Source organism: Chenopodium album, chromosome 4 (genome assembly GCF_948465745.1).
Source record: "Chenopodium album chromosome 4, dcCheAlbu1.1, whole genome shotgun sequence".
Taxonomy (NCBI): domain Eukaryota; kingdom Viridiplantae; phylum Streptophyta; class Magnoliopsida; order Caryophyllales; family Amaranthaceae; genus Chenopodium; species Chenopodium album.
In genome coordinates this window covers 71,428,030-71,454,399 of record NC_137837.1, presented here as the reverse complement: position 1 = coordinate 71,454,399, position 26,370 = coordinate 71,428,030, and the positions used below count along the sequence as shown (strand labels likewise).

Below are 26,370 nucleotides of genomic sequence, written 5' to 3'. Positions count from 1 at the left end.
CAATAATTAATATTCCAGGGTAAAACATAGTAATCAATCATTAAAATTGCATAAATAACATGATTAACAGGCTCTCGCAATTTATTAATCAACATAAATCTAACAGGCTCTCGCAATTTACTAGATCTAAGTTCCTATTGAAAATAGCCTTTAATATCAAATTAACATCTGCTCGATTCATCAATTCAATATTGTTATACTTTTACAAGCCATAATTGTAAAGCGTTAAAACAATTCTATAAGAAATTATCATGCAATATCAACAATCAATAATAGTCAATCATCAATGCATCAATTAACCAGATCATACAGGGCTCTCGCTACGTATTATGATCACATAATTAATCTACTGGTATTAAATCTCATCTCTCGAATCTCGATTTAACCATTTATAAATTAATCTGTCTATTGAAACTAGACCTAAACATCAATTCTCATCTCTCGAATCTTGAATCAATATTGTCAAACTCATGCATAAAAGATAGGCCTAATCTAGTCACAGAGCATTAAATCAATCAATAGGAAATTAATATCAAGCATTAACAATTAACAACAATACATTACCCCTTCATATTATTTATGGATCCCCACAAACCCTAGAAAGGAAACTACTCACGCATAATTAAATCTAAACTAATCAAAGCAATAAAAGAAGACATGATAGAAGAAATTAAATAAATAACTGAGATTAAAGAAGAAGAAATCGTTACCGAAGTAATCGGAACAAAGAGTTGAATTAAAGAACAAAGTATAAAGTTGAGAGAAATCTAGAGAGAGAAAATAATCTATATAGAGAGAGAAAGTGTAAGAAAAGAGATAAGCAAAATTAAACGTACTAAAACGTACTTAAACAAAACTCTAAACAACTCCTAATTTGAAACTAAGTGCTCGACACAATTGCTCCTCCGGAAACACGCGCCCGATCGGGCTAGAGGCCGCCCGATCGGGCTAGAGGCCGCCCGATCGGGCGCGCCTTTTTCTTCGCACTCCTTTTAAGCTGCTGCGCCCGATCGAGCTAATAGCTCACCCGATCGGGCGCGCCTTTTGCCACGCACTAGCAATCCTTTGTTGCGCACCTTGCCCGATTGTGCCTATGCTTGCTCGATCGGGCCCAACTTCACCTCGAGGCTTGGGACTTCGATTGGGTTCCGATTCTTCGGCCCAATATGGATTTCCTCTTCGGGTCTTGAATACTTGGTCCAAATGCCTCGATATCACAAATATCGAGCCCTTAATCACCGGCTTGATAATTCTAACAGGCCTTGGGCTCCAAAGACGGTCGTGCTCCTCCATTGTCCGTAGTTGCTCCATGAAAACCCGGGAAAACGCTCTAAAAGTGCAATTTCCTACAAAACACATCCAAAACTACGAAAACACTAGAAAACACCAATTAGTAATAAAGAGCCATAAACACTACTAATTATGACCAAGGGACGGGGGTAAATCACTATATAAAATAGACATATCAAACCAGAAACAGGAAATAATATAACAGTTTGCTATACTCTAGAAATAAAAAATTTAACTCGCACTTGATATTAGAGTAAGCAAACTGTAAGATACATCAAATAGAGTAGAACAAATAACATTTAAATCAACTTGCATAGATTGATAAACCAAAAACAACTCAGATCAATAAATTACCCAAGTCATAAAGCAGCTCAAAGTGCTATATACATGCAACATTCAAACTTGAGAAGATCATCATTAGCTATTTAAACAAGCAAGTTGGCCAAATGGGATTAAGTGTGAAATTGTGAACCCCTACAACTATATAAATGAGAGCTAAAACCATTATAAATCAGGGGCCACAACAAGAAATATGTGTGTAGAGGGTACTATGAGAGTCATTGTCACCTTATATAGAACAAAATAATAATAAAAATACAATCCAGATACATCTAAACTTCATAATGCTAAATGTTTACATTGTAAACTTATAACTATAAGCCAAAGTATTAGACACAAAATTAAGTGTTCAATAAAAGCTCACTCTACAATTTCTAATACACTGGAGTATTTAGTAATCCTGTGTGACTTAAGCTTTCAATGTTAACATAAGAATTTATCCAATTTTCTTAGTAAACATAAGACAAAAATAAACCCTGTGATGCTGCAGACTTGACACGAGGAGTTAGTAGTGAAATATAGTTTTCTATAGAGTAAAACATAAGACAACAATTACTAGGCAGATTCAAAATCAACTTGATTATTAACCCAAGTTACGACACTTTGTTGTCATGTAATTCAATTGAATGAAACTTACGTAAAGTAATTTTGCCCCTTGTGATCAACTTTTAATGTGCAAAACAGTATAATATTTTAACACGTCTACTCCTACATTTACATGTACAAAGCAGATTTTATACTTCAGGATTCATTACCTCAATTAGTCTCACAACTACTTACCAAAGAACATCGTAGAGCTCAATTAGCCTATGTCATAAACTGAGTTAAAAACACATATTGACAAAGTCTTTCAGATAGCTATTAAAAATAAGAAACTCTTAATGATAACACAAATAAAATGAATAATAGATAAACTCTGAGTCCCTGACAATAGCACCAAAATTTTATATGAGTCATTTATCGTAATAAATTTAAAACCTATTATTAACCCTCAGAAATTTGAAGAAGTAATAAAAAAAATAGGAAAAGAGTCGATCCCACGGAGAGACTGGTGCACTATTCACATATGTACTAATGAGGGGTTTGTATTCGGCAGCTATTAATCTGAGTAAACTAGCTCATGAATAACCTAAATAAGCACCGATCATAGATTCATAGGTTTATTAGACCAATAACAGATTCATAATCTTTACATTTTAGTCCTCTTTAATACTCAATTTAGAAATTAGGCTAGTGAAATATCACCGTGAGTCCGTGACTACTTCATTAACTTGCTCACTAATTACTATTCCCTCCGATCTTAAATGTTCTTCCCATTTGGAATCTAGACACTATTCACATTTGAAGATAATCTTCTAAAGTCTTTCCAATATATATAAAAAAAATGGTCAAGTGGGGTCTTGTTTGATTCGTCTCAATAAGTAATTTTAGAATATCAAAGTTTTATAATTTTCACTAACATATAATTAGAGATATGACGATTTAAAATGTTAACTAGCAAACGTATGTGTCAAAAGGATCAGAGCATGTAAAATATTACCTCGATAAGTCCACCGCTAATAAACTACTGTATTTTTTATCTACACAATCCACTAACAAAGTACTTAATATAATTAAGAGGACCTGCTCAGTCCTAATTACATTAATCCATTCACTCTTTGTCAATCAAACAAACAACAATATGAGTTGTATAAATGCTAAGCTTTATATTAAATTGTAAAAAAAAAAAAAAAAAAAAAAAAAAAAAAGATTTGCCCATTTCATAACAATCTATTAAAATCAAGTTTACACTCACAATATTTACTTTAGATTCCATCAATTTTTTCTCTTATCAATTATATTCAATCAAAATTTAATAAGTCAAAATATGACTTGAGATTTTAGAACATATAATAAGGGACAAAGGGAATACATTCCAAGTTCTTTATTTGTTCAAATTTATTATTAAATGAATAGTGTAATTTAAAACGGCTGTTTATATTAATCATTAATAAACCTTAATTTTGTCTTGATTAATTTTTAGTTTAATTTCCATCTGATATGCAATTCTTTTTAGATAAAATAAAAGATTAATCAATACAGTGTATTTACTAACTACATTCATTGATTTAGTTGGGCAAATTAAACTAACTCATGCATGTAAATACAGAAAAACAAAAACAATAATTTAGGGCCCTTCGCATTTTGTATCTTTGTTGTTTATGTTACATATTACTAGTAAAAACTTTTTCATGATTTAAAAATTGATAGCCAAAAAATTACAAAATAACAAAAAAAAAGGAAAATATGGAACTTTTTAATGTATGTATTATCACATGTAATAATATAACTAATGACAGAGGGTGAGTGTCACATCTAGTATGGACTTGCTTCTAAACTTTTTTTTTTAATTACAAATAGTATATATATAGATGATATGCAAAATTGGAAGCATAATAACCAAAAATTAACGTTACTGACCTCAATTTATCCCTATAATTAGTTTGTTTTATTGTGAAACTTCCTTAAACTTTGTATATGGTCTAATAATTTGGTGTGTGAGACCTAGACCATTATTATTACAATATTATTAATGAAGCAGACTAATAGTTTGCTTATTATTAAGGGGACCACATAAAAAGCTAATTGAAAAAATGCAAAGCAACCTAGCTAGCCTCCTAAAATAGTCCTTTACAAACAAAAGCCTAAACATGATGTAATCTAATATTTCTTGAAAATGATACGGAATATTTATAAACGTACATAATTTATTTATTACTTTTTATTATTTTAGATGTCTAATGTCTTAAGTAGTTTTTCACTCATTTTTAACAATTAGAATAAAACAAGATAAGTGGTGGTCCATAAATTCTACTCCGTACTTCATAATCAAGACAATATTCTTCATAATTTGTAGGGCCAATTTCTACGTTTTGGAGTTTCTACTTCACAATACTCTCTTTTATTTTTTAAAGTTACAATCAGCTTTTACATACCATTGTTTGCGAGGAGCCGAGGGAGGATCTTTTAAATCCATACCCTGTTAGGCCATATATTATGTAGCTAATGGGTCGTGTTATGTTTCGAGCCCTAATCTCTTAGGATTGTATATACTCGTGTACATGCTAATACGAAATACAAGTCTCTATTCTCTCTATTCACTCTAAATTGACATGGTATCGGAGCTATTATACGCTACTCTCTAAACTCTAACCCTAAACACAATTCCTCTAATTTCCACAATTTTTTTTCTCTACTGCTTGATTGATCGACATGGGAGACGAAGGCAAACTTGATCCATCTTCTCCGTTCTATCTTGGTGCCGGTGACCAACCATGGAATCTAATCACCCATGTGGTATTGAAATCCGATAACTACCTTGCTTGGTCTCGGGCGATCACTCTATCTCTAAAATCTCGCCGCAAATTTGGCTTCATTGATGGCACAATTTCAAAACCACCAGAGAAGAAGAAGCTTCTTGACTGGGCGACTGTCAATTCCATGTTAATTTCATGGCTCTTGCGTGCTATTGATCCTAAACTTGCGGCCTCTATACCCTATTTCGAGGAGGTGAAGAAACTTTGGGACTATTTGGAGACTCGTTTTGGTGAAGCTAGTGGACTTCGTCTTCAGCAATTGCGAGCTTCAATTACCTCTTGCAGACAAACTTCAACCATGACGGTTGAGGAATACTACACTACTCCGATGAACCTATTCGATTATCTTATTCGTCTCAAACCCCCCCATGGTTGTGAATGTGGGAATTGCTCTTGTAACATTGCTGCCAAATACGAATTGGATAGGGAGGAGGAAAAATTGCACCAATTTTTGATTGGTATTGATGATAAAAAATATGCGGTGGTTCGAACTAATCTTCTATCACAACAACCTTTGGCGACTCTTGACCGTGCCTACCAAGCTTTTCTGCAGGAGGAGCGTTCTCGTTCGATTTCTCAAAGCCACGCTCACTCTGAGAAGGGTGAGGCTCATGTCTTTTCTCTGCCCTTAGATCGTCGCTCCTCTCAATCCACGTTTTGGGTGGATAAATCAAAGCTCTATTTCCATCACTGTAAACGCACCGGCCATGACAATTCGGGGTGTTTTATGCTTCATGGATACCCCGAATGGTGGGTCGAGAAATACGGTAAAAAGGGGGGGAAGGTTTGGGACAATAGGGGTCCTCTGTTTCTGGCAGACCTGCTGCCGTGGCTGCTCCTTCTTCTAGTGCTGCTGCCTCGTCAGATCAAGGCAAGCCCACGGCTCGAGCTAATGTCGTGGGCACCTCCCTTGCTGCCGCTGCCTCTCTTCCCTCACAGGACACCCTCTCGGCTTTGGAAAAACTTCAACCAGAGCATGTTCGTCTTCTCTTATTTATGGCTAATAATCGTCAACAAGATAAGATGACGGGTGAGTCTCCTTCATTATCTTGGATCATTGACACCGGCGCTTCCCATCATGTTACCGGTGCCGAATCATGTCTCATGGATTTCACATTCATATCTCCTTGCCCCATCGGTCTTCCGGATGGTTCTCAAGCCATGGCAACAAAGGAGGGCCGAGTGTACTTGGATGACGGATTAATTCTTGAAAACGTTTTATACGTTCCGCAATTAAATTGCAATTTAATTTCGGTCTCTAAATTGATTGATGTAATACCCCGTATTTTTATGTATTTTTTATAAAGTATTTAAGTATTAATAAAATGTATTGTCAAGGGCTCAAGTATTTTAATTAAATATTTTAAAGGGTTAAAGTATTTTAAATATAAAGTTTTATAAAAGTAAAATATGTTTTGGGCCAAACATCTATTAATTATTGGGCAATGTAAATTATTCCTACATACTCTTATTGGAATAACCGATTTCAAAACCTATAACTCAAGCCCTATCCCATAACTCAAGCCCACATTTTTATAAGCCCAAATTTAACCCTACACTCTCTACTCTATAAATACCCCATGAATCCCTAAAAATTTCCGACACAAAAAGGTTAGTCTTATTTTCTCTCTCCTTTGTTTTATTAATTTGTGTAATTATAATTATTGATTTATGGGTTTTGATTTTATTGTTTGAAATTAATTTAATTAGTATCAAATTGTATTTTGATGATTGAACTTTATAATTTATTTTGAACACGCAAATTCATGTTTAAATAATTAGATTTCCGTTCGTTAATATTAAACTCGTTTTAATCTCGATTAGTTCTAAACTCCTCCGATTTTGATAAAAAAAAGTAGTGTTTTTCGAGTGGAAACAACGTTTTAAGAAATACTCACTAACCTCTCGTGGCCAAATTCAGCCTCTAAATACGATTTTCGAGCAGTTTTTGATTTTTAACGAAGTTTTTTTTTTTTTTTTTTTTTTTTTTTGCTTTAAATTTTATCTTTGAGTTTAAAAGGGGTAAGAGATAATTTAATGTTTCTATGGATAATTTAAGTATAAAGATGTATTTTGATGAAGTTTTAAAGGATTTTTGATTAGTTTAAAATGTTGGAATTTTATTTAAAGTAGTATCATTGTGATTTTTAATAAAAGGGTGTGATTATCCATTAAAAAGGAGTTTAATTAGGGGTTTTTAAATAATTTTCAGATTATTATAAGTTATTTAAAGTGAGTTTAAGTTGCCGGATATTGTGTATACAAGGGTAATTAATATAGTATTATTGTCCCTTTATGTAGGAGACTTGGTTCGAGAATTGTTGTAGAGTACTCGGTTATTTTAAGAGCTTATTTGAGGTACGTACGCGTACTTAGCATATTTTGATGATGTAGAATCATGCTAGGTTTGATTTCAATTAATTACAAGTAGTATCATGCTAAGGTTTATGTATGGAATTGTGAATTTATGATGTTTGTGATTGAATTGGGAAGCATGAATTATTTGTGATGGTTATAGATTGGAAGATTATATTTTGGGCATGTTGTGTTTGAACCACATTTTTATTTATGGCATGTTAGAAGGCATGATTAATTAAACTACATGTTTAATTATGTTTGGAATATTGAAAAGGAATTTTATTATGGTTCAAATAATTTTTATTGATGCTTTAAGCATGAGGAAGGAGATATATAAGTGTCTATGTACACAAGGAATAAATTGTATGTTGGTGCCTTTGTGCACTTAAGGTGTTTTTAACACCGAGGGATAGGATTTTTGGCGCATTATGCGTTTAAGGTGTCTTTGACACTGAGGTAGAATTAAAAAGGGTTCAACATTAAATAATATGTGGTCACTAATTATTCAAGAATTAAATTGGTATGTTTGTTTGAGTGAATAATTATTGTTGATTGACTTATTATGCTTTGAGAGTCATCACCAAGTCTAATAATATGTAAATAACGTAAAGTGAAAGAGATTATGCACCAAAACTCTTGGAACGTATATACCTTGAGTATGAACAATGGGGGGAGTTATGGGGTTTTATATTTAACCATAACTTCTAATGGAGTACAAGACGCTGTATATTCCTTTTTTATTTATTATTATGCGCAGGAATTCCGCCACCTTTGAGTGGTTTTGTCGCTGGCACGGTTAGCTCCCGTGTCAGTTAACCTCAAATTTATTTAGGGGAGGTTAGGAGGTGGAAACTCGTTCGATGCGTAATCAACGCTAAATGAATTAATTAGTGTCTAGTCATTGTGTCTTGTTGATTGGTGTGTGTGCTTGTGAACAGGTGCAATGAGGTAAGTGTGTGTTGATAAGTGAAAGCATGATAGTGTGTTTAATTACGCTTATGTACTCAGCTTTGCTGATTATGTGTATTTGTGTGTTTTGGCCATGTCTTTATCTTGGCCCTATGATGACCCATTTTTAATGGAGAGTAGTGGAGACAAGTAAAGATAAGCTTTTCAGGTATTGAGGCATATTCATGATGGGGCACGAGTGAAGAGCGAATCATGCTAGTTTATATTAGTTACAATGTGTTTCTGCTTTAATTATTTATGCTAATATTTATATGTGGAGCTAACATCAAGTTTTGGATTTGGTTTGGTTTTTAATAAGGGCCTTTAAAGGTTCCAAGTTGTAGGTTGATTTTCATTTTACTTCGCTCATTTTGGTTTTAACTTTACTTTCGTTTGGTTAGCTTTTCAAGTTGGTTTGTTTTGGAAAGGTTTTTAAAATTAGTCTTCCGCTGTGTATCTTTGATATTTGCCTTAACCATTTTCACGGTGGCGGTAATGTCTTAGATATTCCTATTTAAAGTTTTATACAGGGCAAAACAAGTATTTTAAAATAAAGGAATTTCTAGGGTGTTACAATTGATGATTCTCGTTGTGTTGTTCAATTCACTAATTCTTTATGTGCTATACAGGACCAACTCTCGGGGAGCCTGATTGAGGCGGTGAACGATTAGATGGACTCTACTATTTTCGGCGTCTTCCCAAAGTATGTGCGGTGACGGATTCGAAAGTTTCAACATTCAAGCTATAGCATCGTCGTATGGGTCATCCGTCGGATAAGATTGTCAAGTTAGTTCCTGCTATTAGTACTAGTTCTAGTAGCAAATTCTTGAATAAAGCATGTGATATTTGTCCACAAGCAAAACAAACTCGGGATAGTTTTCCCAATAGTGATAATCGGGCTAGCCGTATTTTTGAATTAATACATTGTGATTTGTGGGGGTCATATAAGACACCGTCTACTTGTGGTGCTCACTATTTTTTTACAATTGTTGATGATTTTTCAAGAGGTGTTTGGGTTTATATATTGAATGATAAAACCGAATTTTATTCTTCCTTTCTCTCATTTTTTGCTATGGTTAAATGTCAATTTGATGTTACTGTCAAATGTATGTGGAGTGACAATGGAACCGAATTCAAACACATAATTCCTTATTTCAATGATAATGGCATTTTATTCTGAAATTCTTGTGTTGGTACCCCACAACAAAATGGTAGAGTAGAAAGAAAACATCAACATATATTAAATGTGAGTCGAGCCTTAATGTTTCAAGGGAACCACCCGATAGGTTTTTGGGGAGAATGTGTTTTGGGGGCGGTTTATTTGATTAATCGTACTCCTTCTACTTTACTAGCTTAGCCAATAAAACCCCATATGAAATTCTCTTTAACAAAGAACCCGATTTTGATGCTTTGAGGGTGTTTGATTGTCTATGTTTTGCTCACAATCAAAAGGCTAAAGGTGACAAATTTTCTCCTAGAAGTAGGAAGTGTGTCTTTGTGGGAATCCTCATGGTAAAAAGGGTTGGAAGGTGTATGAATTGGAAACGGGTGATAGTTTTGTATCGCGTGATGTCAAATTTTTTTAGCATGAATTTCCGTTTGTGTGTGATGATGGGGTTGGCGACACTAATGTAGGGGTTGTGTCTCATGACAATGTTGGAATTGATGTTGATTTTTTAGCTGATTTAGAGCAAGTTTGGAGTTGGGTGAGACATCTCTTACACATGACAATTCTCCACTACCCCCCTACTGTCACTCCCCCTAATGATGCTACTCTTGCACCCCACACTGCTGCCCCTGCTATGCCCGAAACTGCTACCCCTGCTTCTTTTGTTTCTTCCTCGCAGGGTGGTGCTGCCACTGGCAGGCTGGTCCGCAACCAACCCGCGACCTCCAGCTCTGCCCGCAGCCCCTCCGCGGCCCCTGCTGCCACTCCAACAGCCACGGACAGTGGCTCGGACAGCAGCTCTATGGCTGATCAGAGCCACTCTTCTTCTTCTGCCGATGACTTGGGTCGAGGTCAAAGGGTAAGGCACCCATCGGGTTGGCACCGAGATTATGTCGCACATACTTTGTCTCTTCCAAGTCCATCTATCTCTTCGCGTTCACCGTCTACTCTAAGCTCCTCAGGTACTCCTTATCCCTTAGCACATTTTGTGAATTGTGAAAAAATTTCTTTGCCACATCGTGTGTTTATTGCAGCTGTGGACACTATGGTTGAGCCTTGTAATTTTCATGAGGCAATGAAGCACGAGGGTTGGACAGAGGCTATGCAAAAAGAGATTGATGCTCTTGAAAATAATGAAACATGGGTTATGGCCAAATTGCCTCCGGGCAAGAAAGCCTTGGGTTGCCGTTGGGTGTACAAGGTCAAGCTTAAATCCGATGGTACACTAGAAAGATTGAAGGCTCGTCTTGTTATTTTAGGTAATCATCAGGTTGAGGGTATCGATTATAACAAGACTTTTGTCTATATGAAGCCTCCACCTGGTTTTCATGGCTCTCAACCAAGGATGGTTTTTCGTCTTCAAAAGTCCTTGTATGGGTTACGGCAAGCACCTCGTTGTTGGTTCTCTACGTTGGCCTCTTCTCTGAAAAGGTACGGTTTTATCTAGTCGTACTCTGATTACTCCCTTTTTACTCTGCAATCTGGAAATGTTCAACTTAGTGTTCTGGTGTATGTTGACGATTTGATAGTATCCGATAATGATTCTTCTGCAATCTCATCATTCAAATCATATCTTAGTAACTGTTTTAATATGAAAGATTTGGGTGTGTTAAAACACTTTCTTGGTATTGAGGTTGCACGTAGTCCGGAGGGCATATTTTATGTCAACAGAAATATACTCTGGATATTATTGCAGAGTCTGGTTTGCTAGGAGCACGTCCTGCAGGTACTCCTATTGAGCAGAATCATACTCTGGCTAAATCAGAGTCTCCTTTCTTTTCTGATCCAGAAATGTATCGTCGCCTTGTGGGTCGTTTGATCTATTTATCTTTCACGAGACCTGATTTATCTTATGCGGTTCATATTTTGTCTCAATTTATGCAACAACCGCGTCAGGATCATTGGGAGGCTGCTCTTTGTACGGTGCGTTACTTGAAAGGATGTCCGGGCCAGGGAATCCTTTTGAGCTCTGATTGTGATCTGCATATTACAGGTTGGTGTGACTCAGATTGGGCTAGTTGTCCTTTGACGAGACGATCTATTTCTGGTTGGTTAGTGTTTCTTGGCGCATCCCCTATATCTTGGAAGACTAAGAAGCAGGATACCGTGGCTAAGTCTTCTACAGAGGCCGAGTTTCATTTAATGTCTAAAACCACTGATGAATTGAAGTGGTTGAAGGCTCTACTTTTGAGTTTGGGAGTCGCGCATCCCCACGCCATTACTTTGTTTTGTGATAGCCAGTCTACATTGTATATTGCTCAGAATCCGGTCTTTCATGAGCGTACTAAACACATTGAGGTTGATTGTTATTATGTCCGTGATGCGATTCAGGATGGTGTTATTAGTCCGTCGTATGTGAAAACGACGGATCAACTTGCGGATATTTTCACTAAGGCATTGAACAAACAACAATTTTGGTATTTACTTGGCAAGTTGGGCATTTGTGATTTGCATGCTCCAACTTGAGGGAGGGTGTTAGGCCATATATTATGTAGCTAATGGGTCGTGTTATGTTTCGAGCCCTAATCTCTTAGGATTGTATATATATACTCGTGTACATGCTAATACGAAATAAAAGTCTCTATTCTCTCTATTCACTCTAAATTGACATATCCCCAAATTTCATCAAACTTTATCTCAATCAAACCTGCCTTCAATCAAACTCTATTTATGTATAGAAAATAAAGGTGAGAGAGAAAGATATTTGGGGGAAATTAAGAGTTTAGGGAGAAAAGCGGGAAAAAACCAAAAAAAATAAAAATAAATTTGAGGTTTAATAAGTCACGCGCGTCGCACGTGGTGGTCAATAACGCCGAACTTTTGTGATTAACTCCCGCTTTCCGACGTAAAGATCCCAAAGCACAACAAACTAGTTTAAAAGGTCTTCTTCATCAGTTTGGATTCTCATCGCAAAGAAGCTAAGGGCACTTAAAAGTTCATTTAAAACAAATTTCCTTATTATTATTCTAAATAGATAGCTGATCTTACCTAAGTAGTATAACAAACTATTTATTGGTTGCTCTCAATGTTTATTTGGTAGTTAACATTTCTATCTTCTACAATTCTTCCTAATGCTTGTTGTTTTGTAACAGTTTAGCAAAATGGTTGTTGCCTATATCGTCGTCATACTTATAACCTTTCTTTGGACATCATCGGGCATGAGTAAGATTTCGAAATTTCAAATGTTATTTTTTACTACCTTAATTTTGGTTGATATGTTGTAAAAATATGATTATCTAGTACTCCTAGTACTTGCTGAATTTAGTTAGTCTAGTACTTATTTTTTATTTTTTTAAAAAAAGAAGGTTAGTCTAGTATTATATGATCATTTATTATTAATGTTTTTAGTATTTGATTGTCTAGTACTGTATTAATTTGGTCTATATTTGATTGAATAATTTTTTGATACAAACTTATATTCTTAATTTGGTTGGTCTAGTATTTGACTGTCTATTATTAAGTTGATTATCATTACATACAATTAATTTGGTTAGTCTAAAACTTTAGAAAATCATAATTAACTCAATAACTTGTGTCCTAATTAAAGAACTAAAAAAAAACCCTAAACTAGCAAACTATTATATGAACGCAGGTAGGAGATAAAAATTATTGTTTTAATTTTAATACCAATAGGCTCCCTTAAAGCTATTTTAAAAAGAAAGGTATCTTTTTTAGTAAAAATTAACGTTGTAATATATATATGTGCAATATATAATATATAATATATAATATACCATGAATTTTTAGAATTTTTAAATCATTATAAAAGTTTATATAAATGTTCTTTTTAATAATTTAGAATAATTAATTCATTTGATATTATACCCTTTTAAGTATCATATTGTACATCGTGATGAACACTTTGCAATTAATTATATCTTTAAGACTATTTAGCTAATATAAAATTCTTAATTTTATTGTCATTAACAAGTTAAAAATTGTAATTGACTAGAATTGATATCATACCTCAATGTGAACTAACATCGCCTGAAATTCGGCTGCGTTTTGATTCAAAACCCCGAATTGCTCCGGCGGTGCTGTGTTCTTCGCCAAACAACACAAAAATGGGGGATCCTACTTGTGATCCTTCCCATAATGTATCGTCAACTAGCAATCTCTGCGTAAATAAGAGGTTGCTAGACCCAAAGTAATCCAACTTTTGGGTATAATTCAGCAATTTTAGCTCACCTACACCATAAAAACAAAAAGAAGTATATTGATCAATTTATAAATAAAAGGCACCAATGATCATTTACCATAAAATTTAACGTAAAAACTAACGTTGTAATTTTCACTTTAATGGGTGAAAACTCGTACGTCGGCAATCGTGGATTATGTAGACTTCCATTACCTATAAAGTGTGGAGCTGCCCCACCGATGCCAATGATTGATTCCAAGGGTAAAGCTGATAGTCCATCATCTTGGTATGACAATCTTCATCCATGGGAATTCGCTTTTGTAGGATGCGGGTGCGACTTGGGTTCGGTTTTTCTGACCACCTACATCATGTGGATGATTGGAAAAATCTTTCTGTTTTACGAGATTAACATACCAACTAGAAGTTTAAATGGTACATGCTATTCTCACGTACTTAAATGTTTAAATGTTTTCATCTACTGTTAGATACATATTAGGAGCTCTTTGTTGAATTCATAAACGTAAACTAACTTAGTTATGGTTACTTTTTTGTTTGTTTTTCAGGTAAATAGGAGGTGATTTTCAAATGGCCAAGGACGACATTAGTTTTATTTGATTATGTGGCAATTAAGGACGACATTATGTTATTAGCATAGTAGAATATATGTACTTTACTTTCTATCATAATTAACTTTCGCAAAATTTTTATTTTACATTCCATTTTCATAACTCAAAAACAAAAAGCCTATGTGTGGTTACTGTGGTAGCATGTGTCGTTTTTTACAAGTACACTGAAAATTGAAAAGATAACAAATAGTAAAATTGAACTGCATGCTATAATACAACTTGCTTTTAACTTAGTTACATATGCCACAGCTGCACTAAAGAAATTCAAAATCTATCAAATTTGAATGATTTTAACAATTCAGCCACCAATGATTATTTAATACTCCTTTCAAAATTTGTCAAAGTTGAGCCTATTTGAGTTTTTTAATAAAAATTGAGGGGAATATAGATTCCTTAAATCTAATCTAATGATTGGAAGTGTTATACATATGTGCATGCATGTGTAATAAATAGTTGGGAATTATTGAATAGAGCGAGGGAGAGAGAAAGTGATGTTATGAATTGACGTTAAAATAAATAGCTTTCATCAAATTTTCAATTATGTAATATATTGTATTGCAAGTATTATATCATTTTCATTTTAGAAAAGTATTACAAGTATTAAAAAAACAGAAAAACTATAATATTATTAACAATCATATAATTATACATATAAAAAAACATTTGTATATCTTCATCCCCAATTTAATATCTTCATTTTCATTTTGATAGTTTCAACCATTTGCAATGGCAGATTTCATCTTATTCGTCCAAAACACAACAATATATTATCAAAGTTTACATGAAATAAATAGATCATTAATGAATATTTATCATATTTTTGCTTTAATTTTTTCAATTTTAGTTGTAATCAATTTTAATATGTAACAAAAATTCGTTTGATTACGGATTTTATTTTATAATTTCAAGATTAATCATTTTCATCTTCAGCATTCTTTAAAGGTTCACTTAATCATCAACCTATCTATAACCTTCATTCTTCCTCTAAAACTCATCTATAAATTTTCAAAGTATATATAAAATCAATATAATTAATCTATAATCATCATAATGATTATGCATCAATTTAAATTAATTTTTGATATTTTAATTTATTAAATTATATATACTTATAAATTTTGGTTAAAAATATACATAATATATTTTACAGAGTATGATTTAGGGCTTAACTAATTTTAATTAGTCACGTGATTTCATGATTAATTTGTCATTGTTTAATATTGTAGCTACATTGTCATTGTTAAAGGTGGACGTGATTACAGGTTGAAGAATAATATTAACTACATTTATAAAAATGAACGAAGTAGTAAGTTACACGGTTTTTTTTTTTTTTTTTTTTTTTATTTTTTTTTTTTTTGAAAAATGAAATTAGAGAGGACATTATTTAGGGAGGAATATATGATAATATCTTTTCCTAAATTAAATTATTCAAAAATTATGGAAAATAAAAATTCATTGTATAATTAGCATGAATCAAAAATTAATTTGTGACATAACTTTTCTCCAATTATCTTGGACTAAACTAGATTATTAAATATCAAAAGGTTTTGTGTGAGACCGGACTCACGTGAGTCCAGTTTATAACCTTCAAACACACTAACTCCATTTTCTCTTTCCTCCATTTTTACAATCTTTCATTCATCACCATTATTTTCATATTTTCTCTCTCCTCCTTATTCTGATCCTTACCTGATCATACACAATACTTCTTCAATGGACTCACGTCGAGGCTTGCGTTTACGATGGATCGCAGTTTAGGATAGCGGTGTTCCTCGACGATGGCTGCCACCGCCGCCCCTGATGAAGAGGAGGAGACGAACACCGCTCTCAATCTAAAGAGTTACCAGCGAGAAGATTGGAGTTGTTGGAACCAGCGTGGTGGCATCTGAGCTTCTACATGGAGTGTAATGTAGAGGATTACAAAGAGGAGAGAGAATATTGAGAGGAGTTTTGAGGAAGATGACGACATTTTTGAGGTTTCTATTTGGTGGGTTTGTAGGAGAGAGAGTGAGAGTGAAAGTGAGGTTGGGAGGGAGAGTCACATGAGAAGAGACGAATAATGAATGCCCAGTTGTGGACCCTCTCTTGCGTGATGATTAGTATGTAATAACTGACCAATATTATCTAATGCCTGACCAATATTATCTAATGTCTGACCAGTATTATCTAATTTCTGATACTATTATCTAATACCTGATAATTATATTATCTAATTTCTGACATTTATTATCTAGTTTCTGATACTTATTATCTAATTTCTGATACTTATTATCTAATATCTGACCAACTTTATCTGAATTCTGATACTTATTATTTAATATCTGACCAATATTATCTATTTTCTGATACTTATTATCTAATTTCTGATACTTATTATCTAATATCTGATCGTTATTATAAAATTTCTAACAATTAATTTTTTTATTTTTTTTTGTATGATTGGACTCACGTGAGTCCGTTCTACACAATACTTTTCCATTAACTAGCGAACCAAGTAGAGGTTGTCGCAATCGAGTGGCTCAGTCTACTTACCGCAAAAAGAAGACCATGCTAGCATACCATGCCCATTAATTAATTCAATCTTTAAGACCACAATAACTGCTAAATTGTGACTCGAAATCTAGTAGGGTTGACTTTTAACGATTATATCTCTCAAACTACAACTGATTTTGAGATGATTCAAGTTGGAGGTGATAGCTTGGTTCAAGAGCTTTCCAACAATAGGTCATATTCCCAATTCCGATAAGAAACGAGAAAGTTATGACCCTTTTACAAAAACCTGACGAAGCTGAAAATTTGCAACGAGGCTGCTAGCTATAGCTCTATGCGAGTGAGCTATAGGTCGGCCCTATGAGGACTTGTGGCAGGCATGAGCTAGCTGCCGAGCTATAGCTCGGTAGTTAGGTTATTCTAGGATAATGTATGGAATATTTCCTAAAATTATATCTTTTCTATGACGGCTATTTGAGTATACTTGGGGAACAATCTTAGGGTTTTATTAGGGTTTCCTTGTGTTATAAAAGGGTCCTTTAGTTGATCAATTAGATCATACCTTTCAAGCCATTAGATTTAAGACTCCTTGTATTATTCTCTTGTTTCTTTCTCCATTATAGTGAAGAAGCTCTCGAATCCCCCACCCGTGGATGTAGGTCTATTTTGACCGAACCACGTAAATCCTTGTGTTTTTTTGTTTATCTTCTTTATTGCTTTTCTCGTTCTAAATTTCATTGACTTGTTCCGCATTAATCAAACACGATTACACCCTAATTTCCTAACAAGTGGTATCTAGAGCCAAGGTTTTAAGGTCTTAAGGTTTAGGTGTTTATAGATTAGTTTGATTAAATTATGCCAATGAAATTTGATATTGAGAAATTCGATAGGCAAGTGAATTTTGGCCTATGGCAATTGAAGATGAAAGTCATATTGGTTCAAAGTGGCTGTCACAAGGTTCTTGAACGAGTATCCAACAAGCCTTCGGGCATGACGGTGGATACGTGGGAGGAGATCGATTTGAAGGCTCTTTCGGCAATTCAATTATGTCTCTCTGATGATGTTTTGAGAGAGGTTGCCAAGGAGACGACTCTTGAGGGTTTGTGGTTGAAGTTGGAGTCACTTTATATGACAAAGAGCGTGACCAACTGTCTACTACTCAAATCTAGACTTCATGATCTTCGTCTAGAAGAAGGTAAACCGCTTAAGTCTTATTTATATGAATTCTTCTCTATTATTATGGATTTGCAAAACATCGATGTTGAGATCGATGATGAGGATATGGCTATTAAGTTGTTGTGTTCTTTACCGCCTACGTATAAGCATTTTCGAGATACTTCATTGTATGGTAGAGATGATTTGAGTTTGGAGGATGTTAAGGATGCCTTAACCCAGAGAGATTTAATTGAAAATAAGTTGGTTAATAAATCTAGTAATCCTGCTCAAAACAATGCTTTAGTTGCTCATGGTGGTAATAACAATTTCGGTAAAGGAAAAGTTTGTAACTGTTGTCATGTGAAGGGTCATATCAAAGCCGAGTGTTGGAAATTTAAGAAGAAGAAGAATGTGGAGAAATCCAATGAGGACAAATCCGCAAATATTGCCAATACCGACGATGATGATGATTATGCACTTTAGGGTTACGAGCTTTGGGGTTGCGGTTTCTACGATCTCTTCATGATAAGTTCCCCTTTGAGATCTCTTGGTAAAACGAGAAACCGTGTGGATTTTTGGTATGGAGTCTATGATAGATTGCTTTTGATTTTCGTTTGCAATAAAGTAGAAATCTTGGTTATGCATTAGATTTTGTTCTAGTTATGCTATTTCTTATCTCAATTTTGGTACTTTTGTGATTTACTAAGTACAATTGCAATTTAGAAATTCTTGATGTAATTTTTATTTTTCTAGAATTGCTTAAGTTTTTTTTTGTTTGATTTTTGGATGAAGAAGTGTTTGAAGAGAGTTTGGTCAATTTTGATAAGCATGCTTGGCGTCGGGACATTATACTCTCAATCTAGGCCATGTGATGGTTTTGTGTACGGAATTTTGTGTTCGGAGACGCACCGGTTCACAAGTTATGGAAGATGTCCGTTTGGTGATAGCCTAATGTGAGTAGGCTTATGGATTTTTGTTTAAGGTGGAGGTTTTATGTTTTATTATGAGAATTACTTCTTGGTTTTGGTTCAAGGTGGAGTTATCTTGGTTTTTGGTCGATTTCAAGTCAAGGTGGAGATTGTTAAATTGTGACTTGAAATCTAGTAGGGTTGACTTTGAACGATTATATCTCTCAAACTACAACTTATTTTGAGGTGATTCAAGTTGGAGGTGATAGCTTGGTTCAAGAGCTTTCCAACAATAGGTCATATGCCCAATTCCGATAAGAAACGAGAAAGTAATTACCGTTTTACAATAACCTGACAAAGTTGGAAATTTGCAACGAGGCTGCGAGCTATAGCTCTATGCGAGTGACCTATAGCTCGGCCCTGTGAGGACTTGCGGCAGGCATGAGCTAGCTGCCGAGCTATAGCTCGGTAGTTAGGTTATTCTAGGATAATTTATGGAATATTTCCTACAATTATATCTTTTCTATGACGGCTATTTGAGTATACTTGGGGAACAATCTTAGGGTTTTATTAGGGTTTTCTTGTGTTATAAAAGGGTCCTTTAGTTGATCAATTAGATCATACCTTTCGAGCCATTAGATTTAAGACTCCTTGTATTATTCTCTTGTTTCTTTCTCCATTACAGTGAAGAAGCTCTCGAATCCCCCACCCGTGGATGTAGGTCTATTTTGATCGAACCACGTAAATCCTTGTGTTTTTTTGTTTATCTTCTTTATTGCTTTTCTCGTTCTTAATTTCATTGATTTGTTCCGCATTAATCAAACACGATTACACCCTAATTTCCTAACAATAACTATTGTGTTGCTTGTGAAAAAAAAAAAAAAACACTATCGAAACACTATATTCATAAACTGCCCATTATTCTTTCAAAAAATAAATAAATAAATAATCTGCCCATTATTTATTTCAATCTTTAAAACTCCCTAGTATAAATTTATGAAATGATTTAGGAAGCTATAATTATTAGTACAATTTTATGGCCGAAGCACAGTCAAATGACTAATGTCACAGCTTTTATTTTACAACGACAAAAAAAAGGACGAAAAAACACTTTTTTTTTTTACGAGATTGAGCTCTTTTACACGTATAGAACCAAAAGTAAACCTAAGATGATATTCTATGTTTGATAGTAAGGTCAAAGGTATCATCGGACATATTAGCAAAACAAATACGAAACCAACCGGGTTCAACTTTACATCATAAAAGATTATTTTCCATAGCTCAGTTTCAGAGTCGAATGTCGGGGTGTTAAGAAGATGTTTTAAATCAATCCAACAAAATATATTTTTTTTACATGTAATGTATGTATGCAGAGGCAATTATAGTGAAGACTGAACTAGGCTTGGCCCCTGATAACATTTGAGATAAAAACTGATTGCTTTTCTTTCTTTGCCTAGCAGTCCAAAGCTATATACTACTCCACTCTACAAATCTACAATAACAACCCACAACCCTTTTTTCCTCTTTTACTACTCGTACAGTTATTCAGTGAATAAACTACGTACTTGGTATTGTTTCAATTTTTATTTCTTTAAAAGTTTTTGTTTTCTTTTTCCTTTTATTTTTCCTTTTATTTTTTTTAATTAGATTTCTATGCTATATTGATTAGTTTGAGCAATAAAAAAGAAATTAATAAGTCTAGGTGACGAGACGTTATCAAGGTCAATAAATTACTTAGTTAGAAGTATAGAGTACGTTTTTGCCTTCTGTATGTCGTTCTTTATTTCTTGACTAATATCTATCAATTGATACTACCATTTCAATATATTGCGTTTTTGCTTTTGAATGCTTATGTTATTATATTCTTGTTTTAGATGTACATTTATGCTATATTTATTGGCCCTCCGAAAGAAAATGTTTCAAGGTCTGCCACTGTATGTATGAACCAAAAATTTACTAATATTCGGATTTACACTATGTTAATTAGAATGATAGTAGTGAAGGGAAGGATATGGAAAGGAAAAGGAATGAAGGAAAAAGGAGGTGTGAGGAAGGAGAAGATGACATTCCATTTTCCTTTCTAATCTATTCAACGAGGAAGCCCCAGTTTATCTCTGGGATAAACACATGACATTTTGGTAAATAAATCAACAACTTTATCCAGTCATCATCACTGTAGGACCCACTTTTATGGAAAAAGTTGTTGATTTATTTACAAAATTGCCATGTGATAAACAAATTTTGTGAATCTCAAAGATTAACTTGTATTTACCCCTATTCAACACTACAAAGATTTGATCTATAGTAATATATAAAGTGAAAGGGGGTTTTGGGTGATAAATTTCACTTTCCCAAAATACCCCTTTCATCTTTTATAATTTTCAAAAGAAAACTACCATAATTTTAAAAATATAACTACCAAAAAAAAAAAAAAACTACCACCCTTTAATTTATTTATTTTATTTATTTTTTTTGAGGGAAATCATATTTTGCATGAACATTATAATGTACTCATATCTTACTTTTAACCTCTATGATTTCATTAATTTATAAACCCACTAATATTATTTTTAAGATTATATTTTAGGAAAAAAAAAAAATCGAATCATGCATAGTCATTTCTTATGTTGCACACGCAATTTGCGTGTGTCTCACAGCTTGTATATTTAAAAAGAAAGGAAAATGCATGGTTGAATATCCAAACAAAGCAATGAAACAAAGCAAGATGTATTGCTTTGTTTGTCTTCTCTTCCTTTCTTTCATGTATTTAGAATACATTGGTTAATAACATGATTAGGTCTTTGCCTATTGTTTCTTACTTTTCCACTTTACTTGCATTGTAACTTGCTATTAACATTACTGGTACTATAGCAATATGAGTATTTGAAATATGTCAATAATTTTGCAACTATTATCACAAAGTTAGTTGAATTGTACAACCCGCTTTTTTTTTTTCCTTTTTTTTTTTTTTTTTTTTTTGACAACATGTTCTTTAATTTTAAATTGTTAATAAATAATAATCTTCAATATTGTGATGAGATTTAACCGCAAATGAGAAAATTGTTTTATGGATTTATGATATATTTTCTTGTTTTAATTGTTAATTGTACTTACTTTGTAAAATAAGCATTGTTATTTACTAATCTTTTGAAGATGGGTACACTTTCTTTAGTTCATTTATAGAAAACTATGAGCAAATTTGTCTAAATTCTTACCCTATAGTCTAATTAGACCCTGTTCACTAATCTTTTGAAGATGAGTACACTTTTAGGATTTTTTTTTTTTGGAATTATTTAGCTAAGCCTTCAACTATGGATATTGTTGCAACAGCTTGTAGAATGGGTGCACTAACAAAATAGTGTAATAAATTAGTAACTCAAATTTTAATGGAAAAAAAATGCTAGTTAATATCTTTAATATATTTTTCAAAAATTATACCTAGATTCCCTTCTAAATAATCATACTCATTGTGGATAGAATGAGGCAGGTAAAAGTAGCGCTTCGCTTGGGTTTGCCAAGCAAAAAATGAGGCTCTCATTAGCTGAAGTTGCACCAGCAGTAAGAACAAGTTTGCTAGGGTCAAATTCGACTCTATTAACATTGACATGTATTTTACAAAAGCCAATCACAGATACATATATTAAAAATCAATAATTTAGTATTTTTTTAAAAAAAAAAATGCAAGAAACTCAGAGAATGAATGTGCGAGTAGGTAACATATTCAAACCCTAATTGCTCATGTTAATTTAACATAAATTTTGAGTTGGTATCTCTTCTTTTTAAAAAAAAAAATATTTTTTCTAATAAAGCTTGAATTTTGATTTTGCTTTAAAGATTGTTGATTTGGATAACAAAGTATCGGCCATAACAAAAAGACAAATTTTATTTTTTAAAAAAATCAGCAAAGAAAACATGTATCTATAAGAATTGATCTTTTTTCCTGAATGTTTTTATTAGTCTTAGGGCAAAAGACACAAGTTTCTTTACACAACCGGTTTCTTTTCTGTTCCATACACATGATTCGACAATGGTTCGCGTACCATCCTCTATTCTTTTTTTTTTAGGTGTTAGAGAGCCACACGGGCAGGTGGTGAGAATCGATCTCAAGAACTCATAGAATTTGGAAGGGAGCTCTAACAGCTTGAGTTAGACCTCGGTCTCCTCTATTCTCTTTTGTAGTAGGGGATAATTACATATATAGCTATCCATCATTCTCATTTTGAAATTATTGTTAGGTTAATAAGAATTCTTGTTTCTAAGGGAAAAGTTGATATCGCAGCTAAATGGAACAAACAATAGGAGCTTAGGAGGTAATTTCTTATTTGCCTTCATCAACACTTTAGCACTCCGTACATTGCCGAACCAAAAGTTTATTTATTAACATCTTACAAAATTACAGTAATTTTAAGTCCGGACGATGTCTTGAGTTTTCTGCATTATTTCTATGATAAAAACCTTTAATTTATTAATATTTGATTTTTATTAAATGAAATGTAATATGGTAATCTGCATTTACTTTTAAGAAGGTTAATTTATTAGCCAATTTGACTGACAACATTTCCAACTAGTATTATAGCTATACTTTTTATTTTATTTTTTTTGAGAACAGCATAACTATACTTGTATATATAATTGTATTATTGTTAATCTTTGTTGGTTATCCATTAAGATTATAAATAATACGCCGTATTATAGAAGTCTACTACAATCTATAAAGAATGTCTACAAACTGATATGAAATAAGAATTTGCACAAGAAAATTGAAAATTATAGACTTTAATTAAAGAAAATGTGTCAAAAAAAATTAAATAAAATGAATATAAACTAAGTAAGCCCATAAATTCCTTAAAATAAAATAAAGTAGTATCTAAGAATATTTGTGACTAAAAAAAAACCTAATGTCCCTTTCTTTTTTCCCTTACAAAACCTAATGTTAGGAATACTTGTGGCTAAAAACCAAAACTCTAATGTTAGGAATCTTTAGTTGTCAGGTTGATAATGCTATTCTCTTAGGATTTTTTGGTTGTAGTATGCGGTTAGTAGCCTATTGTGATGCTATATATTAAATTATTAATTGCATTTCTAATTTTAATTTATTAGATTTGTGTTAATAAGGATGTAATCAAAGATATATTATTACTAATTGAGTAAATGATTTGGTATTCCTTAATATTTGTACTCCAATAAATCAAATGGGAAAAAGTATGATTTACATAATTGGCTTGCTTTTAATATTTTCCAATAATTAGTCAACAAACTTTTGAACTTTAGGCATATATGTTAAGCTAGATTATTGTCCATTACTCTATAAGTTATTAACTCTTTTATAATCAAACATCTTAAGAAATTATTCAACGTGCATGTCTGGTCTCATTTTGATAATAATAATTGGCAAGATGCTTACGTATTCATGGACAATATGACACTCTCATCCAATATTCTTATATTCCAATTATTAACACAAAATTATAAGTTGTCTTTTATTTTCTCATAATAAGTAGAAACTATATTATTTAAAAGTATACAATAACATATAAATCTAACAAATTCCACATAATTACATTTGACCTCAATTATAAATCACATAATATAGTTGAAATTAAGTGTATGTGACTAAATATAATTTCACAAGAGTGTTAACTAAATTAAAATGTAGACATTAATTTAGTACAATTAAAACGGGTAACTCATCATTCGGAAGTGAGCAAACCCCTCACTAAATCAAATACTTGTAAAAGCCCCCAATCTAGTTGAAAGAAAAGGAAAGTATGGAAACAAGTGCTTGTAAAAGCCCCCAATCAAATGCTTGTACTCCCATGAAATTATTCTAGTAGTAATACATCTTAGCTTGTTACTAGTTGTAAGAAAAGGAAAGTATGGAAACAGGTGCATAGTATCTAAGTTGCAACTTTTACTTAGCTTGCAACTTGCATGCTAATCAAAACAAAATTTGGCTCTTTCATTCCTTACGTATGTAGTAAGTAATATGGAGAATATATTGCACTACACCCATGAGAATTTGTACTATGTCTTGCCGGACTTCTGGAAATACGGAGGTATGGTTTTGAGTTTCAAGCTTCGTGTCATAGAAATACATTTGCGATACTTTGATCCTGCAACTTGAATATAAAGATGCCTTTCAGAGTGCTGGCATCAAATGCTTCCCTCGAGCAAAGTAAAAGCAAATAAGCTATTATACATTCGTGCATGTCCTGAAATGCACAGTCCTCTTCGTCAGAAGTGCGAAAGGCGTATTAGTTTTGGTGGATATGGATTAGATGCGAGCATTGGCTACAGAAGAGAGACTCATAAGCAAACTTCTTAGCATGACACCTAGGACAGTATTCTGACGAGGGAAATTACAGGGGCTCTGTTAGTATATCCTGGCCAGCTATTAAGGCAGCTTCCAGCCTTCCACTGATCAGAAAAAGTAGCAGAAAATTGTGACTAAAGAACATAGGTGTTAGGAATTAGATAAACAGTAAAATGCAGAAGAAATTGTATGGCACGTTGTGATGGTTTCTGTTGCTTTTTTGTTTTCACCTTCAAGGGCGGAGCTGTCTTGGTGGGAAGTGTGCTTGTTGATGAGTCACCAGAAAAGACAGAACCTGATTGGAGAGCCTTTAGGTGCTTGCTGGCACGTTGTATGGGCTGGGTGGAACACTCTAGAAGTCCTTTGGGTGCATCTCGAATGATCTTCCGAATCGTCTAGTTGGCTGAGATGAAACTTGTGGTGCCTTGTCTGGTGGTTGACTGAAGTACAAAGTTACTTAAGGGCACGTGTTTATGGCTAAGAAAGTAAGAAGTGGTTTGAAAGCATCGCAGGCACTTGTTTGGCTTTGGCAGTAGGTAATAATTTTGTGCTTAGATAAAGGCATGGCCAAAATTGGGCAAGTAGACAAAGCTGGAATAAATGTGTGGGAATGTAGCTAATTGTAAATAATTAAACCCAAGAAAAGGAAGGCATTAGGAATTACCCATATTCCAGACCAAGAATAAGCAGAATAACATGCGGAGAACTGCCCGTGCAGTCCAATGTGCAATTTTCCTGCAGAACAAACAAAAACTAAAAATGAGTTTGTGGTAGCTTTGCTAAGGCATGACAGGAAGCCAAACAAGCATACATAAACCTGATTGTATTAGGAACAGAAGGAATATATAGTCTATATGGCCTTTCAAAGACTCCTAGTTGGCAGTAACCTAGAAAGAGGAAGATGGGAAGTAAAAGGATCAAGAACACAGGTGGCTCAGTTATACTGAGACTGTAGTGTACTGTATCGCATAGACTTATGATGTATAAGCAAAAAAAAAAAAAGTAACAACGTACACAGCAAGGCATGGGCAGGTTGCTTATTAGTAAGCATAGGCAGAAAGTTTTGCAAAGGAAAAAAAAAATTGGGAAAAAAAAAATACACAAGAAAAGAAAAGAAAATGTCCGGCTTCTAGCGTTAGAATGCAATTGTGCATGTTTATCAAACAACTAATAAGAAAAAGACGAAATGGCACAATTAAAAGAAAGAGCAGGTCATACAGTAGATAATGGCATTAATTACCAAGTTTCTATAAAGCATCATATTTTTAGCAGCTAGAGAAG

The 26,370-nt window shown here is 33.5% G+C and overlaps 1 protein-coding gene across 1 annotated transcript; it reads left to right on the top strand.

The window, feature by feature from the left end:
• Positions 1-4,881: 4,881 nt before the first annotated feature.
• Positions 4,882-12,594, top strand: LOC145628092 (uncharacterized). Its single transcript, XM_081680417.1, has 7 exons — positions 4,882-5,639; positions 5,804-6,200; positions 9,878-10,421; positions 10,494-10,890; positions 10,960-11,063; positions 11,156-11,876; positions 12,552-12,594. Exons 1-7 carry the CDS (start codon positions 4,882-4,884, stop codon positions 12,592-12,594), a joined length of 2,964 nt encoding a protein of 987 aa, XP_081536543.1.
• The last annotated feature ends 13,776 nt before the right edge of the window (positions 12,595-26,370 follow it).

Coding starts and splice junctions, on each gene's coding strand:
- LOC145628092 (XM_081680417.1), top strand. CDS start 4,882: ATGGGAGACGAAGGCAAACTTGATCCATCTTCTCCGTTCTATCTTGGT. Junction 6,201..9,877: donor ACGGATTAATTCTTGAAAAC/GTTTTATACGTT, acceptor AAATTTTTTTAG/CATGAATTTCCGTTTGTGTG. Junction 11,064..11,155: donor TTTTAATATGAAAGATTTGG/GTGTGTTAAAAC, acceptor ATATTATTGCAG/AGTCTGGTTTGCTAGGAGCA.